We start from the raw sequence: 15155 nt of genomic DNA, 5'->3' as shown, positions 1-15155 counted from the left end.
GTGGGTGTATTCGTATGTACAAGTATAGATGGGTACCCGCCGTGCCGGCAGAGTGGGTGGTGTGCTGGTTGGAAGTTGGGTCCAAGGACACGTTGCGCGCGCGCGCGCCGTCACAGCCTCACGGCCATGTGCGTGTTGTTTCCAAGGCTTGGATGATTGAAGTCTCCATGGGCTTGGCGGACCAGACCTGACTCTGCCTTGCGGTGGCCCTGTCGAGCTGGAGACTGGAATTTCGTTGTAGTATAACGTATATGGTCCGTACGGTGTGGGAGTACCTGTGTTTGGATGGTCCCAGTACTGTGCAACTTGTAAGTCAGGGTCCCAAAGAGGCGGGGCTAATAAGGCAAGGTAAGGTATGGTACCGTGTAAGTACGAAGGACGCAGCATCTTACTGTGTAGTGAGGAATCATGGGCTCCAAGTTGGTCGGTGGTCCTTGAAGAGGATCCATTCCAAGTGTCCACCTCCCGAGGAAAACGCACGTTGTAGTGGGGCTGTCGGCTATTCTGAGGTCCACCAGATTGGATACCGATGGGCGATGAGGGATGCGCGACTTGCGATTTGGTGACCTGGAAGGGCAAGGAACGAAAAGACGTTGGCACCTTACGTTGCACGTCGGGGCGCGTTGCGGCTTGGGCTCTTGGGCTTTGGGTGCGAGGCGGCAAACGACCACTTTACTGTGTAGTACCCCGTACCGTGTCTAGGGGTTTGAGGTGTTTGCCGTGTTAAGGTCGGGTAGGTGAGTGTTGGGTGTTGGGTGTTGTTGGCCTGGGGCGCAACGTTGGAGATTGGAGAATTCGGAGAAAGAGAGGTCGTGTCTGTGTCGTCGCCAGGGCAGGCAGGTGCAAGATCCAATCATCCATCGTGACTGCCTCCTGTCTTTTACACACGCACACACACGCACACACACTCCAGTCTCCAGCAATCCAGGGCAGCACACTCCACCACCAGCACTTGCATCTTGCCCTTCCACCATTTCCCATGTCATCCAGCCCACCTCATCTTCAACCCGCACCCGCTTCACGAATCATCCAGGTCCAAGTCAACACCAACCCACATTATCAAAACTTCAGCTCCAAGTCCTTCACCTGCTTTGGATCTGCATTTGCACCTGCACCTGCACTTGCATAGTGGCACCGCATCTGCATCCTGCAATTGACATTGGCAATTGGCACTTCTGGCCCTCACCAACATTGCACTTGCAGCTGATTGATTGATTACCACAGTACCTTAGTTCCTCCCTTGTCTTCCCACCTTCCCGTCAACTTCACGCAACTTTGCCCGCACCCTCCGCTGCATGTCCCACACGAATAGCACTTGCATCGTCCAGCCCAAGTCCAACCCGTCTGGCTTTTTTTCTTCTCCCCTCTACCACGAAAATCACAACCAGACAAGTCATCCACCCACCCACTCCATCCTCTGACACAGAAACTGCTAGCTCACCTGAGTCAACTCATAAATCTCCTTCCGACGACGTGTTACTTGCACTCGTCGGAACAGACGCATCAACATCTCGCCTAAAACATTCTCCCGGCGTGTCGGCCTTTCTCTGTCATCCAGCTTGTTCGTGTCGTTGACAATCGATACCACATCGCGCCTGTCGTAGCCCTTGACTCAACCCGAGTGGTGGCAGTAGCAAGGACCATCTCTGCGGACAACTCTCCGCCGCACCTAGTCTGTAGGGAAACGAAAGCCTTCGAATCAGATCACCAGGGCATCCACATCTTGCCGATCTCTCCTCAAGAGTCCAAAAGTACAAAACATCTCCAATCCTGTTTGGTTCGCCTCAGGACGGTACGAACACAGCCATAACTGTGTCGGGTACTCGCACTTGGTCACGGTACATCGACACAACTGTTGCCATCTTAGGCTCTCAGCCCCCCGCAACTCTGGTCATCAACCGCGCGTCTGCTCTCCTCTACCATAGCATCCTTGGCCATTACACCTCACTCAAGGTTTACCAAGGTGACAATCGTTGTCCGAGACGACAACGACCTCGATTGCCTCTTGCGGTCCTGCGACTGCTGACTTCAACAACGGCCCAGCCGTCCAAGTTGCTTGGAGTTCCTCCCGGCAGGCATCTGTAACCTTTTATCGTCCCAATAGTTGTAATACGTGCCCTTTTAGGGTTAGGCTTTATCACTCAAGCCTTCTGGAGGCCATTGGGTTTCGGGTCCTTGCTCAACTTCATCCCTACTACTTCCAGCCATCAGTCAACTGACTGGTGAGCCTGCTTCGCCGACCATCTACCTTAGTCAATGAGCCAGTATCGCCGCTGTGCAAAGATCCTAATTCTTGGCAAGGAAAGCATAGCCAGCGATACTGCTTCTCAGACCGCCCTTTCGATAAGCAGTCTACCTTGATCGCCGTTGGCAGTCTGAACAGGGACAACAGTCTAGGCTTCGAGACGACTAGGGGGCACCTAGCCAGTACTGCGATAGCCATAGCATCACCTCGTGCGCTACGCAGGGAGTTGTTACTTGCGTAAACCCGTATCCGTACGTGCAACCCTCTTGGTTCTCGGAGCAATTCGCCCTTCTGCCCACGGAAAAGGCCACTTCAACGACAATGGCGGAAACTCTGCAGATCCCGGGCCCAGACGTGGCCTGGTTGGCTCCTCGTCTACCGTCAGAATCTGCCATCCAGTCAGCGAGATCCCAGGGCCGTCCGTTTGTTACTCTGACATTTGCAACATCACTGGATTCTTCCCTTTCCCTCGCCCCTGGTGTGCGTACGCGCCTTTCGGGTTCCGAGTCCAAGGCTATGACACACCATCTTCGTCGTCACCATGCCGCCATTCTCGTTGGCGTTGGGACTGTCCTCGCCGATGATCCAGGCTTGAACTGCCGCATCCACGGTGCAAATCTCGACGCCCAGCCACGCCCCATTGTCTTGGATCCTCGTGGCCGATGGGACTTCACCGAACGCAGCAAAGTTTTCGAAGTCGCCCGCGCCAACAACGGCTTGGCACCATTTGTGCTAGTTGGCCCGTCTGCCGTCAATCCGGAAAGAAAGGCAATCCTGGAAGCCCATGGCGGTAAATTCGTCGTCCTCGAACCTCAGACGACCGAATCGCGATTCGATTGGCCTTCCATTCTCTCTGCTCTTCACGCCGAAGGTCTGGAAAGCGTCATGATCGAAGGCGGCGGGCATGTGATCAACTCGCTTCTTGACCCTGCTTACCATCGCCTCGTTGATAGAGTTATCGTAACTATTGCGCCCACTTGGCTTGGACGCGGCGGTGTTGTTGTGTCTCCCGACCGAGTCCAGAATACCGAGGGCATGCCTGTGCCAGCCGCCAGGCTCACAGATGTTGCTTGGCACCAGTTTGGTGAAGACATAGTTCTCTCCGGTCAACCAAGTCTAGACACCTAGGTAATTGTTCCCCTTTCGACTGAGTGGCACGGCCAATGGAAGTGGCCATCAGCTCATACTAGCCAGGCTTCCGATCAAATCTGGTGATGCAAGCGGCAAGCCTCAGAGGCCGACATGGAGGACTATAACTGGCCGATCACCATTGAAGGTTTAAGCAAGAAGCCGCCGCCGCGACGCACCCGCCGTATTGCCTAAGAAACTGTGCCATTGTTGGTCAACTGTCGAAACTGCCCTATTCCGTCGGGACCCTGCAGATATCAACATGCCCCTGCTTTCCCCCCACTGGGGCGCTTAACGAAAAATACGGTCTATCATACCTCGCTTGCCTGGATATATCCCCCCTTTTCTTCTTTACTCTGCCGCTCGAACATCTGGCCGCCCTAGACGTGTCCTCGCTTCCTGATTTCCAGCCATCTCAAGGGTGCATAGGAAATTGCCGTCAGAACAAACGCGGACTCGAAGCCTATATCTCCGGTCACTCTCGCGATCGGACCAGTGTACCAGGCCTGATCCATCCCTGGTATGATGAGCCCGAAGCTCAGCAGGCTCGCTCCAAGGGCAGCGAGTCCGGAAGGCAATAGTCGGGCAACGTTCCACGCTGCAGGGTCGTACGAGCTGTAGTTCATTCGACGGAACAACACTAGTTCTTCAATAATGACAGCGTCGAAGCAGCCGGCCCAGTAACCGATCAAGCCCAAGAAGTTCTCGAGAGAATCGGCCCACGACTCAGCAGCGCGAATTGCCATGGGAATCATGATTCCGAGCGCAACGACGACAAAGACAATGCGAGGGACCTTTGTGAAGACCGGGAGCATCTGCTGCATACAGAGAGCAACGGAGTACATGGACGTCGCGATGTTGCCGATCACGCTCAGTGCGAGGACAACCAGTACGAATTTGCCAAAGCCGCCAGCAGGAGCCAACATAGCTGCCATGACGCCGCCAATGCCATACGTGTCCCATCCCAACTTCCATTCGGGGACATTGTTGAGAGCACCTCCAATCGCCGCTCCTAAGATTAGCAGCGGGACCGAGGGTGTCAAGATCCCGAGGTATATGTAGGAAAAGATCCTGAACCTGATTATTGTCAGCAGTGTAGCTAACCTGAAAATAGGCATTGCTCACTTGGTTGTCTTGTTGGGGTTGTGGTACGCAGTGAAGTCCGATGCAGTACCGCCAAAGGTTATGAAGTAACCGGCCATCAGACCTCCGTAGTTGAGTATCTGAGCTGCTGTTGGAGGCGACGTCTCGGCCTGTTTCCACAGATGTTTCCCACCGCAACCTACGGCTATGACAATTGCAACGAGGTTCGGAAGCCATTGCCAGCGTTCCCACATGTGGAGCGCGCGATACCCAATGAACGAAGCTGCAAAGCTTACAAGGCAGGCGATGACGATCCCGATCTTGACATCAATGTGTCCCGGGTTAACGGCCGCGAGAGTTTGGCCGCCAACAATCGAAGACGAGAGAGAGAATCCGGTCACAGTCGCGGCGTTGAGAAGGAGAGGAATGCCCACAAGATAGTATCTGAACCATCCGAATCGTCAGTTTGCGCGACAAGTTATTCTTCACAGAGATATCGACTTACCCAAACGAATACCTAGCTTGGACAAGCTGCCTGAGTCCGGTATGCGAGCCAGCGATGCCCATGAATGCTGGAGGCACACAGGTCAACAAAGCGAAGAAGACGATGACCAGTGAGGCATCCCTCAGACTCAGTCCGAGCTGAGCTGTGGCTAAGGCGCCGGTTGGGATCCTAACGCCGGTATCAGCAAAACAAAAGTCTCCAGCCTCCTTGGGATTGTTGAAAGCACTTACGGCAATAAGCAAAGCAGACTTGTGAAGAAAACGGTGAAGAGATTGCTGTAGTTGGTATTGGTCCGCTCATTGAGAGGTACTGGTTGGATCCCGTTTTCCTCAACGCCAGCATCTAATAGCCGCTGATACCACTTCGGATTTCTTTTCGTCTCCGTCCGGTCTTGATCGCCATCTTGGACGGTCAGCAAATGGGTGATGCCGCCATGACCTTTCGAGACAGGAGGCTGACTCTCCATATCGTACGTGTCAACCTGATCCTTCAGCGTGATCGAGGTTCGGGATGACATGGTAGCGGTTCTTGGATGCGGGATTAAGGGGACGTATGGGCGGCTGTCACCTGCACTGATCCTTTTGCGGTATCCCTGGCGAAGTGAGCACCGAATTTGGACCTTTGCGGAAGCTGGCCAACCACTCCTGGAAGTTACGCCCAGAAGCACGCAGCCTTGGGAATCGATTGGGGAGCAAGTCGAGATTGGGCAGCCTTAACCGACTGAGGGCACTTTGTCGAAGCGGGGGAGCTCCCGAAAACCCGACTTTTTGGTTCTTGGAGAATAAATCGTCTTTCTCCACGAGCTTCCGGTCCTCGGTGGATGAAGAAGAAAGCCTTTATCGTCTCGAAAAATAAAAAGGCAGGACCGACGCCGCGGCCAGAGTAGTGAATGCCCCCTCGCAACAGACACGTAGAGGGAAGGAGGTCGGGAGCCTCTTGCCGCAATGTTGGAAAGAGTCTGTATATTCGGTGTATTCGGCCCGGGCTGAGGCGGACCCAGGCGGTCGTGCCTGTTTCCACGGGTATTGTAATGGGGTTCGATTGACAACTGTAGGCAAAGCAGGACCAGATGGGCGACAACCATCCGAAAAGACTTGTTGCAGGAGTCGAAGAGTACAGTTGACGCAAATGAATCGACGACGAGCGGACAGACATTGGCCCTTGGATTTGTCTCCTGGCCTCGGGGGTGATGCACAGTTTGTGCAATATGGAAGGCAGTACGGAGTACAGCAAGCAACAGCAACAGTGTCAGCGGCTCTGGCAGGCGATGATGGCCCAGATTGGCGACAATATTTAACGTTGGGATTACGAATCGCCCGTATGCAAGCTCTCGCCCTCCGAAACGGCTCGAGTCATCGTTATGCTTACGAACGGTCGAAGGTCATTCCTTGATATGACGATCCCAACCCCCCCACAGCAGCAGCACCAGCAGCAGCTACAGTTCGAAAGCACCGTTTCGCTCCAAAGGTTAAAGGAAGCGGACGGAAGAGTCAACCGGGACAAGGGGGGGGGGGGGCGGCATGGGGGGAAAAGATGGGAGCGAGCATGGATGAGGGGTGGAGTTGCAGAGAACGAGCGAGGGTTGTGAAGGGAACTGGACTGCGACTCCCAGCGGATTGTTCCCAAGAGCCAAGACAACGGGTATCATTACTCCACGAGCTGTTATACTTTCATTTCCACAACTACACAAATTTCATTCGCAATCCATCTTTCTCCCAAGGCTTCTTTCGGGGTTTCCACGCCAGTCTTACCACCGCTACGGTACCCATCCCGAGTTAATCCCAAGTGGGGGGTTGCTTCGTCAAGCGCGAAACAGATGGGGAAAGAAAGCAGCTTTTTTAGTGAGGGGCAACTTGCAAGAGTGTGTCAAAACGTCACTGTGGGAGTCTGGCCGGTGCCGGAAGGATTTTTGGGGAAGAGCCCGAATGGGAGGGACGAAAGGGCTGAAGCCCAAAGTCCAAGTGCAGAGGGGACGGACGGGAGCGAACAAGCAAAAAGGAAGCAAAAAAAATGGCCAAGCTCTGAATTGGGTTTTGCTTGCGTGGGAATTATGATTGAGTTGCTTTCTAAAGCACCTCACAGAATCCCCGTCACCTCCTGCCCCCCGTCCGTCCACTCCATTCCTCATCTACCTGGTCCAAGCTGCCTTACCTCGTCCTCACATTCAAAGACCTTGCCAGCTTGCCTACCTACCTCAAGGTAACTTGAGCTGCCTTAGCTGCCCAAGGTGGTGGTGACCTGACTCTGCAACTCAAGGCTCCCTTCTCAAGCTCCTCCTCACATGAGCTCACATGAGGTGTGTGTTGGAGTAAGCGAATAATCCAATGCAAGCCTCGTCGATTTGGGGTACGGGGTAGCCTACCTATATCGAGGAAAGGAAAGCAAGGCACTACCTACCTAATTACCCACAGACAGCCTCCCAAGTTCACGACGAAAGAAGGGTAATTAGGTTCCCGCCTATGTTAGTGTCAGCCTGGCGGTCGATCAACAAGTCCGCAAACGCCGCCGTTCTTCACTTGTTAGGGTTGTTTTTTCCTAGTGCCTGACCTTCAGCCCGTCTCATCCCACCGCCGCCGCTGCTTTGGGTGATACGGCGTAGAGTTCGCACCATCAAGCGCACCGTCAAACGCACCGTGGCACATTGGCACATTCCTAACTGCCTTACCGTAGTAGCCCCAAGTCGTCGGGTTCCTTCGTCCGGACTTGGCGGCATTCTGGAATTCTTCTCCCGCCGGTTTTGGCCGTGCTGTTGCAATGGAGCCTGATCGGTGTCTCCTTCCTTGTGCTTTCACTTATTCATTGTCGCTTGAAATCCGCTTGTCGGACTGTCTCACGGTCTTGCCGCACGTGCCTGCAACGCCCGACGGCACTTCTTATCAGCTCGACGGACTGCCCGGGCCAAGCAAAGCTGCCTGTATAGGTGTAGCATTCACCAAAACTCTGACAGCTCAAGACCCTGTCACCTAGTACATCTCCCTCGGAACGAGATACACTTGCCGGGTTGACCAGCCTCTAGTCCTTGCAGGCTAGGACTCGGCTCGAGCGGACAGCTTCGGTGACCGTCAGGCCAAGCCCAGTAAAAGAAATTTTCGTCTTTTGCGGTCAGGTATTATTAGTCGCGCTGCTTCGCGCATCAAGTGATTGAGAAGTCTGCGACGGCGTGCTGAGCTTGTACGGCTATGACTTCCTCCGGGCCGTCACGATAGCCATTACGCAGAAGTCGCGTCTTCACTATCCTTGGCCGACGTCAAATGTGTGCAAGCAAGCTATCAGCTGCATCTGCGTCCCGTTTAGGCAAAGGAAACGAACCCCGAGTTCCCGTAATGGTGGGCGGATGGTCAATAGCGTCGCGCCTGGACTTCAGCCCCCAAGGGAGGATCGGGGGGCTTGATCCCAGTCCATCGCGTGGCTCATGACTTGCGATGATTCCTTTGATACGGCGGATTTGGCGTAATTCCAGATCTAAGTCGTTGCATCGCGGCTGGCGATCCAGATCTTTCCATGCAGGAAGAGCCTTTCCTTCCCGCTCTTTTCCACTTCCGCGAGTCGTGACCCTGTCGATAGGGCATCTCGAAAACCCTCACAATAGTATCGCAGCAGCCAGTGCTGAGTGGCAGCTTCATGCGGTGCGAGCCTGAAGGTTTGGTGCGTTTCGACTATTGAGACACTGCTAGCACAGGACATTGTGTAGTCTGCCCGCTGCCTGCCACGTTTTCGACGCGGACATCGGGTCATTGACTTACTGCGTGATGCCTCGTGGAATCTCTCCTTCCTACCGTCACAAAGATTCTACTCTTTGCCACGTTTTTCTCCCTGCCGTCAGGGTTTGGATGGAGGGTGACATGGCTTATGCAGTGGTTTGACACGGGACGAATAACGTCGCTCAAAACGCTTGTGTACATGACTCTCCAAGCGCTCGTTATCCTCTTCACCGTAACGTCGAGTGACGGTTCGCACAAGATGAAAACTCATCCCCGTCATGCGTTCTCATGGAGAAGTTGGATACGTTGAGTTGGGGCCAAGAGATATTTCTTTCTTGGTGGTGGGCAAAGCTCCAATCAGACTCGTCTCGGGGCGGATCCGGACCCTCGTTGAGAGGAGCCCTGACGCAGGCTTGATATGACTGCAGCCCGTCCTTCTGAAGTTGATAAGATCGACAAAAGAAAATGGCAAAACCCTTACGTCTAGGAGAAGTTCCGGATGACAAAATCCCATTTTTCAGAATCCTGTTCAGAAATGGTGTCAGGCTCCGCATTATTGACGTGGACGTGGCTCCTCCAGTCGGTCCAGATGCAACATCGGCTATGTTGGCTTCAACAATTGTTCATTTGGTTTTCCTTGACTTGGCTACGAAAAGCAGCCGTCGCTGAGAGTAAGGTCTTGAACCTCAAAGCCACGACTTACTCAGTCGTCATTTAGATGCAAGGAATTTCCTATGCGTACTTTGAATGTCCAGGTTCCCCCTCGAAATCGACTGTGCACGGTTTCATCAACCCGAAGCCTAAAAGCTTAGTAAATGTGTGTTGGCATGAGGGCTAGACCGCCTCACTTTGTCTTTTGCTCTTCAAGAAGAGACCGACTGTCGCAGCAACTCCTGTGCCCTTTGGCTGCGTGGTATTATGGAGCATTCAAAATATTCCGGATGACTAGCGGTTTGACGTCAGAACTCTAAAAGTTTTGACACTTATGGAGCAGCACACAAACTCACCAGGTTCCACCATTGGTGAAGGCAATCTTGGGCTCCATGACTTGGCCGTCTGGTCCGACTTTCTTACCAATCTTGAGAGTGGCAAGCATTGTTGCAACTGCTATCCAGACACTGTTGTCTGCCAGGAAGCGTCCAACGCAGACTCGGCGTCCAAAGCCAAACTGGCCAAGTGGCAAGGGCTCACCATGGCCTCCCGAAGACTCTGGTTGATATCTGTCCGGGTTGAAAGACTTGGGGTCCTTGTACACCCGCTCGTCCTGAGTCATTGCGCTTGAATTGAAGAAGACAATAGACCTGGGGAAAGCAGTCAGTACTTCCTTCTAGAAGCATGCAGCTTTTCGGCCCGTTGAGGGGTGAAAGGGGGGCAAGTGAACCTACCCTTTAGGGATGAACATGCCGTTATAGACGTCGTTCTCAAGAGATTTGTGGGGAATTCCTAACGGTGCCAATGGTGACCATCTGTTTCTTTCTCGTCAGAAGCTATCCCACGTGGGTCTCGACCTGAGTAGCAAGAGGAAGCTTACCGGTAGACTTCCTGAACGATATGGTCAATGTATGGGAGGGATGGCCTGTCTGAAAGATCGGGCAGTCTACCGAGCCCAACCACGCGCTCGATGCAGGCCTGCGCTTTTTCTTGAATCTCAGGATGGAGAACCATGTTCAAAACAAAGACGACCATGGTGGCCCAAGTCTGGTGCAAGTCAGAGTCAGCAGTGTATCAAATATCAGAGAGTAGCAAAGTTACCGTATCGGCCCCTGCAATGAAGATGGCGCCTGCTGCTCCCTTGATGTCGTCAAGTGTCCATTCATTGTCGAGTCCTCTCTTGGCGTTGGAGGAATAGGTTTCCAATAACCTATGTGCGAAGGAAGGGCTGTCCTTGCCGCGAGCCTTGACTTGTTAGTGCTGCGGGCATGGACTTGACTAGGAGCATACACTCACCAACTCTTCCTGCGCAACAGCAAATGGAACGTCATGCAACTTGCGTATAGCCCATCCCCATTCTCGCGCGAATTTCAGCGACCAGTCTCGAACTAGCCAGACGGGCAAATGACGAGCTAGAACAAAGGCCAACGTTACCAAAAGAGTGAGGGTTGGAATTGTGTTGCATCCGTAACTTACCAGGGGGAAAGATGTCGACGATGCTGTTGGCGGGTGCACCACCATTTCCAGTTGCGTACATGGCATCTTGGGCAATCTTGACGTACGGGTCGTTATCCTCATGAACGTCAACTCCATAGCTCACTTTGAGGACGATAGCAACGGCGAATCTGGAATGGTCAGCTACGTATCAACAGTCAGCCAAAGCCTAGAAGCGGTTCACCTTTTGATGGACATTTGCCAGCTGTCAGGGTTGCTGACGATGCCATGAACGGATTTGCGGGCCTCGGCGACCTGCAGAGGGTACCACTGCCGGACATTGGTGTTACTGAAAGTGGTCTGCAGCAGCTTTCGGTGCATCTGCCAGCGGGGTCCGAAGGGCAGGAAGGTCAGCGTCTTGCCCCAGCCCATGCTAAGGAGGGGGCAGCCTGCATCAGCATGCCGACAAGATAGCTCAGGGTCGAAGTCGGGGCGACTTACACCTCAAACAGAGTGAATCTGGGTCTGTCACAGTAGTTGGCCCCCCTACGATCGAGAAGATCCTTGGCAGCCTCGACACTGTTAAGCACCACGATGGATTGGCCGAGAGATTTGACGTGAATGACATCCGAGTCTATTATTACGTTAGTCGCGAAGAACTCTCAAAGAGGTGTATAGAGGGAGAAAGCAGACTCACCATACTTTCTTGCCCACTCTGCGTATGTTTGGGCAGTGTTCTGTTTGGGTATAACACGGAGGTGGCCGAGGAGAAACTCGCCCGGCGGACCCGGAGGTAATGGCGGATGGCCCCATGATGACCGCGGTCTTATCAAGATGAGGAGGACTACAATAGCTACACAAGCGGCTGTTGTAGTCCATGCTGAGGTGCTTTGAGTCGAGTCCATTGGAATTGTGAAGTTGGACAAGTCGAAGTTGGTGGGGTTGAGGGTCCGAGTCCACCAGCAAGAGAGGCAAGAGGAGTCCGGTGATGTGATTCCGGACAAACTTGCAACGAGCACAGAGGCTCGAGAATAAGGTAAAGAGCTGTTTTGAAGTCGGAAACAGACATCCAGCAAAGGAGAGCCGTCGAAGGTGAATGAAGTCGACGCTAAGGGCATGGAGCTTGGGCAACCGGTGAATAGGAAGCCGCTTATTCGTGAAAGACACGGGAAGAAGGCGGCCATCTGGGTCTAGGACATGGGCCTTGCCTACTTGGTCCAGGAGCGCATAAGAGTGCAGTGTCGTGTGTCGTGTGTCGAGCAATGGAAGGTAGAAGCCTTCCAGGATGGGAGACGGGGCAAGCACCTCTCCACTGATGACTGGAGGCAGAAATGGGAGAGAGAGCAGGAGCGTGCCTAGCTTACATTCTCAGACAGGCAGAGGCAGATGGGTAGTGAGGCAGTGGAAGGTAAGGGAAGGAAGGTACTTCTGTGACATAGAAAGGGAAGGCACGTCGCAAGTCACTCGTTCTCTTCTTGCCTTCTCTTGGTTTTGCTTTTCCCGGGCAGTTTCTTGAGTTGTTCAGGATGTTGGTGTTTGCTCTCGGTCTCTCTTGCTCTTTCCCATTCCGTCTCTGTCCCTTCACACACGCTGTCTCTCTCAAATAAGTCATTCATCCCATCTTGACCCAACAACATCTACACTTTTTCCTCCACACACACACCCACACATAAACACACAGACTCAGACACACACACACATACGCACGCCGCACTCGCATTCCACACCAACACAACCCCGGCCTGGACCTAGGCATGACGGCGCGCCAAATGCAGCATGGCGTGGCGGGCGTGGGAGACAATAGGGGATCGAGTCTAACGGTATGCCGTATGCACCCTCAAAGTCTAATCCGGCGTAATGTCGTTCACTTCCACGTGTCGAACAGAACGAAACAAACGGTCGGTTCAAGCCGGCGCCCAAACCGGCGGTGTCAGCGGATGCCGAGTGCTGCACGGCGAGAACAGCGCAGCCATTCCGCCCATGGCGCCGAAAAGATGGCTGCTGCTCTAGCACTCTTTCATCTAGGCAGCGGAGGGGAGGCCGAGATTTGTTTGCTGGGTAAGGTACGGAGTACGGACGGGGATATCGAAGGTCCAGACTCTTCTCTCTCTCCCGTCTACGGAGCAAGGCATCCATGGGTGGCTCCCCAGCAGCTGAAGATCCCGCCCGTCTCGGCGGACGTCCGGTGGCTGGTGGATGGACTGGAACTTCTGGAACTTCTGGAAGGTCTAGGAATGGACGGCAAGACAACCTGACAGGTTCCATTGCAACACCCGATCGGATTGAGCATGAACGGTACGGGTACGGAGTAAGGGGGTCGGATACGCTTCCACTAACCTTCCACTCCTTAAAAGGTGGCACCGTTCTTCGGCTCGGCTCTTTATTTGTGTATGTGCTGTGTCCGGAGTACCTGGCCCAGTGTGCCAGCCTCCCAGCTGCGAACTCCCAAGGTCATAGGTGTCAGTCTTTTCGCCTTGTTTCGGCAAGGACTAGGGATGGAAAAATTGGGGAAGGGGGACATGTTGGGCATGGCATCTGTCTCTCTAACTGACTAAGGTAAGGTGTCGGGTTGAATCTCTCTTTATTCCTGCGGATAGACATCTTGTCAGAAACCGTATCGCGTTGCCACATCAAATCACTGCACAGCACTGGGCCTCAAACGACCTGATCATGCTGACCAGAGCCAGTAGCGAGAAAAACTAGCCGACAGTGGACCCCGTCTTTTGTCTGTTTTCCCTGCTTTGACAGCTTTTTCTGTGGAAATTCTCCAGTAACGCCAACAACCCAAAGATGCACTATCTGCAAAGACTGCAAAGACTGCAAAGACTGCAAAGACTGCAAAGACTGCAAAGACTGCAAAGACTGCAAAGACTGGATCTCTTTCCGGTCCCTCCCGGTCCGTAGGGCCAATCCCTCGAGCAGGCCATGGAGAGGATTCCCACCCGGCCCCCCTGCAACATCACTCGGCTGCCCCTCCCACCCTTACGCTACAGAATTCCAACCGCGAACCTGGCAGCCAATGCCCCGCCAAGTGCATCATCATCCCACCTCCGTTGGCGTTGGCTTTGGCGGGGTCCTGTCACCGTTTGTCGGCTGGGAAAATTCAATGCCTCACATCCATTTCTCTGCCCCTCACCACCTGATCTACCGTTATCTCACCTCAGTACCCGAGCTGCATTCTTTCGCTCGGAAAGAGAGGCCTCTGTCTCATTAAGATACCCGATTGCGACCGCACGATCCGAATCATAAAATATCTCAGGTTGCCTTTTCAGGTTGTCTTTGACGTTGGCGACATCTTGATCATCTTCATCGCCGAGGAGGGAAAACACGAGAAACCGAACACCGAGAAAGAAGATCGAATTGCCAGAAATGGCTGCCACCAAGACCCCCCAGATCACCGTTCTCGGCTCCCTCAACATCGATTTGACCTCCTACGTCCCCCACCACCCCCTGCCGGGCGAGACCCTCACCTCGAACTCTGTTGTCATTTCGCCTGGAGGAAAGGGCGCAAACCAGGCCGTCGCCTGCGCCAAGCTCTCCCGCTCCCGCGAAGCCCCCAACGATGCCGCCGCCGAAACCGCCTCCGTCTCCATGATCGGCGCCGTTGGCAGCGACTCCTACGGCGACCTCCTCCTCAAGAACCTCGGCGAGCACGGCGTTCGCACCGATCGCATCGCTGTGGGTAGCGACCTCAAGACCGGCATGGCCATCATCGTCGTCGATGAACCCACCGGACAGAACCGCATCATCCTCGCTCCCGAGGCCAACCACGCCGTCACCCCCGAAAAGTTCGGCGCCCTCCCCGAGACCCTCGACCCCAAGCCCGACCTGCTGGTGATGCAGCTCGAGGTACCCCTCGAGACCGTCCTCGCCGCCCTCCGCTCCGCAAAGGCCGCCTCCGTCCCCGTCCTCCTCAACCCCGCTCCGGCACAGCGCCTCCCTGACGAGGCCTACGACGGACTCGCCCATCTCGTCGTCAACGAGACCGAGGCCGCCATCCTCTCCGGCTGCGACGAGTCCGAGCTCGACACCTCCGAGGGCCTCAAGCGCGTCGGCGAGTGGTTCATGGCCAAGAAGGTCAGCAACGTCATCATCACCCTCGGTGGCCGCGGCGTCTACTACGCCAACAAGGAGGGCGCCGCCGAGCTCATCGCCGCCCAAAAGGTCAAGGTCGTCGACACCACCGCCGCCGGCGACACCTTTGTCGGCTCCTACTGCGTTGCCGCCGTGACCGCCCAGGCCAAGGGTGTGGCTTTCGACATTTCCTCCGCCATCAAGAGCGCCAACAATGCGGCGGCCAAGACGGTCGAGCGTAAGGGCGCGCAAACATCCATTCCTTGGAGAGATGAGTTGCAGTAAAGAACGGCTGCATGAAATCGAGTAAAAAAAGTAAAACGTAAAACCATAA

General features: G+C 54.4%; 5 protein-coding genes across 5 annotated transcripts; 3 read left to right on the top strand and 2 right to left on the bottom strand.

Moving 5' to 3' along the window:
- Positions 1-2566: 2566 nt before the first annotated feature.
- On the top strand, positions 2567-3373 carry CCOS01_15993 (riboflavin biosynthesis protein RibD domain-containing protein; the record flags this gene model as incomplete). Its single annotated transcript, XM_060464131.1, has 1 exon — positions 2567-3373. The coding sequence occupies one exon, from the start codon at positions 2567-2569 to the stop codon at positions 3371-3373; it is 807 nt and encodes a 268-aa protein (XP_060305186.1).
- A 380-nt stretch (positions 3374-3753) lies between these two features.
- CCOS01_15992 (NCS1 nucleoside transporter) lies at positions 3754-5478 on the bottom strand (the record flags this gene model as incomplete). The annotated part of the gene is made up of 4 exons (XM_060464130.1): positions 3754-4450; positions 4499-4900; positions 4962-5129; positions 5192-5478. The coding sequence occupies 4 exons, from the start codon at positions 5476-5478 to the stop codon at positions 3754-3756; spliced, it is 1554 nt and encodes a 517-aa protein (XP_060305185.1).
- Positions 5479-9665: 4187 nt separating this feature from the next.
- Positions 9666-11652, bottom strand: CCOS01_15991 (cytochrome P450; the record flags this gene model as incomplete). The annotated part of the gene is made up of 9 exons (XM_060464129.1): positions 9666-9963; positions 10048-10128; positions 10194-10360; positions 10415-10558; positions 10610-10725; positions 10790-10938; positions 10992-11180; positions 11249-11381; positions 11445-11652. The coding sequence occupies 9 exons, from the start codon at positions 11650-11652 to the stop codon at positions 9666-9668; spliced, it is 1485 nt and encodes a 494-aa protein (XP_060305184.1).
- A 1032-nt stretch (positions 11653-12684) lies between these two features.
- On the top strand, positions 12685-13002 carry CCOS01_15990 (uncharacterized protein; the record flags this gene model as incomplete). Its single annotated transcript, XM_060464128.1, has 1 exon — positions 12685-13002. One exon carries the CDS (start codon positions 12685-12687, stop codon positions 13000-13002), a length of 318 nt encoding a protein of 105 aa, XP_060305183.1.
- A 1114-nt stretch (positions 13003-14116) lies between these two features.
- CCOS01_15989 (ribokinase) lies at positions 14117-15106 on the top strand (the record flags this gene model as incomplete). The annotated part of the gene is made up of 1 exon (XM_060464127.1): positions 14117-15106. The coding sequence occupies one exon, from the start codon at positions 14117-14119 to the stop codon at positions 15104-15106; it is 990 nt and encodes a 329-aa protein (XP_060305182.1).
- Positions 15107-15155: the final 49 nt, after the last annotated feature.

This window comes from Colletotrichum costaricense (genome assembly GCF_030867565.1).
Source record: "Colletotrichum costaricense strain IMI 309622 chromosome Unknown Scaffold_27.1, whole genome shotgun sequence".
Lineage (NCBI taxonomy): Eukaryota > Fungi > Ascomycota > Sordariomycetes > Glomerellales > Glomerellaceae > Colletotrichum > Colletotrichum costaricense.
Note: the sequence above shows the minus strand (reverse complement) of the source record. Positions and strands in the feature narration are given on the sequence as shown.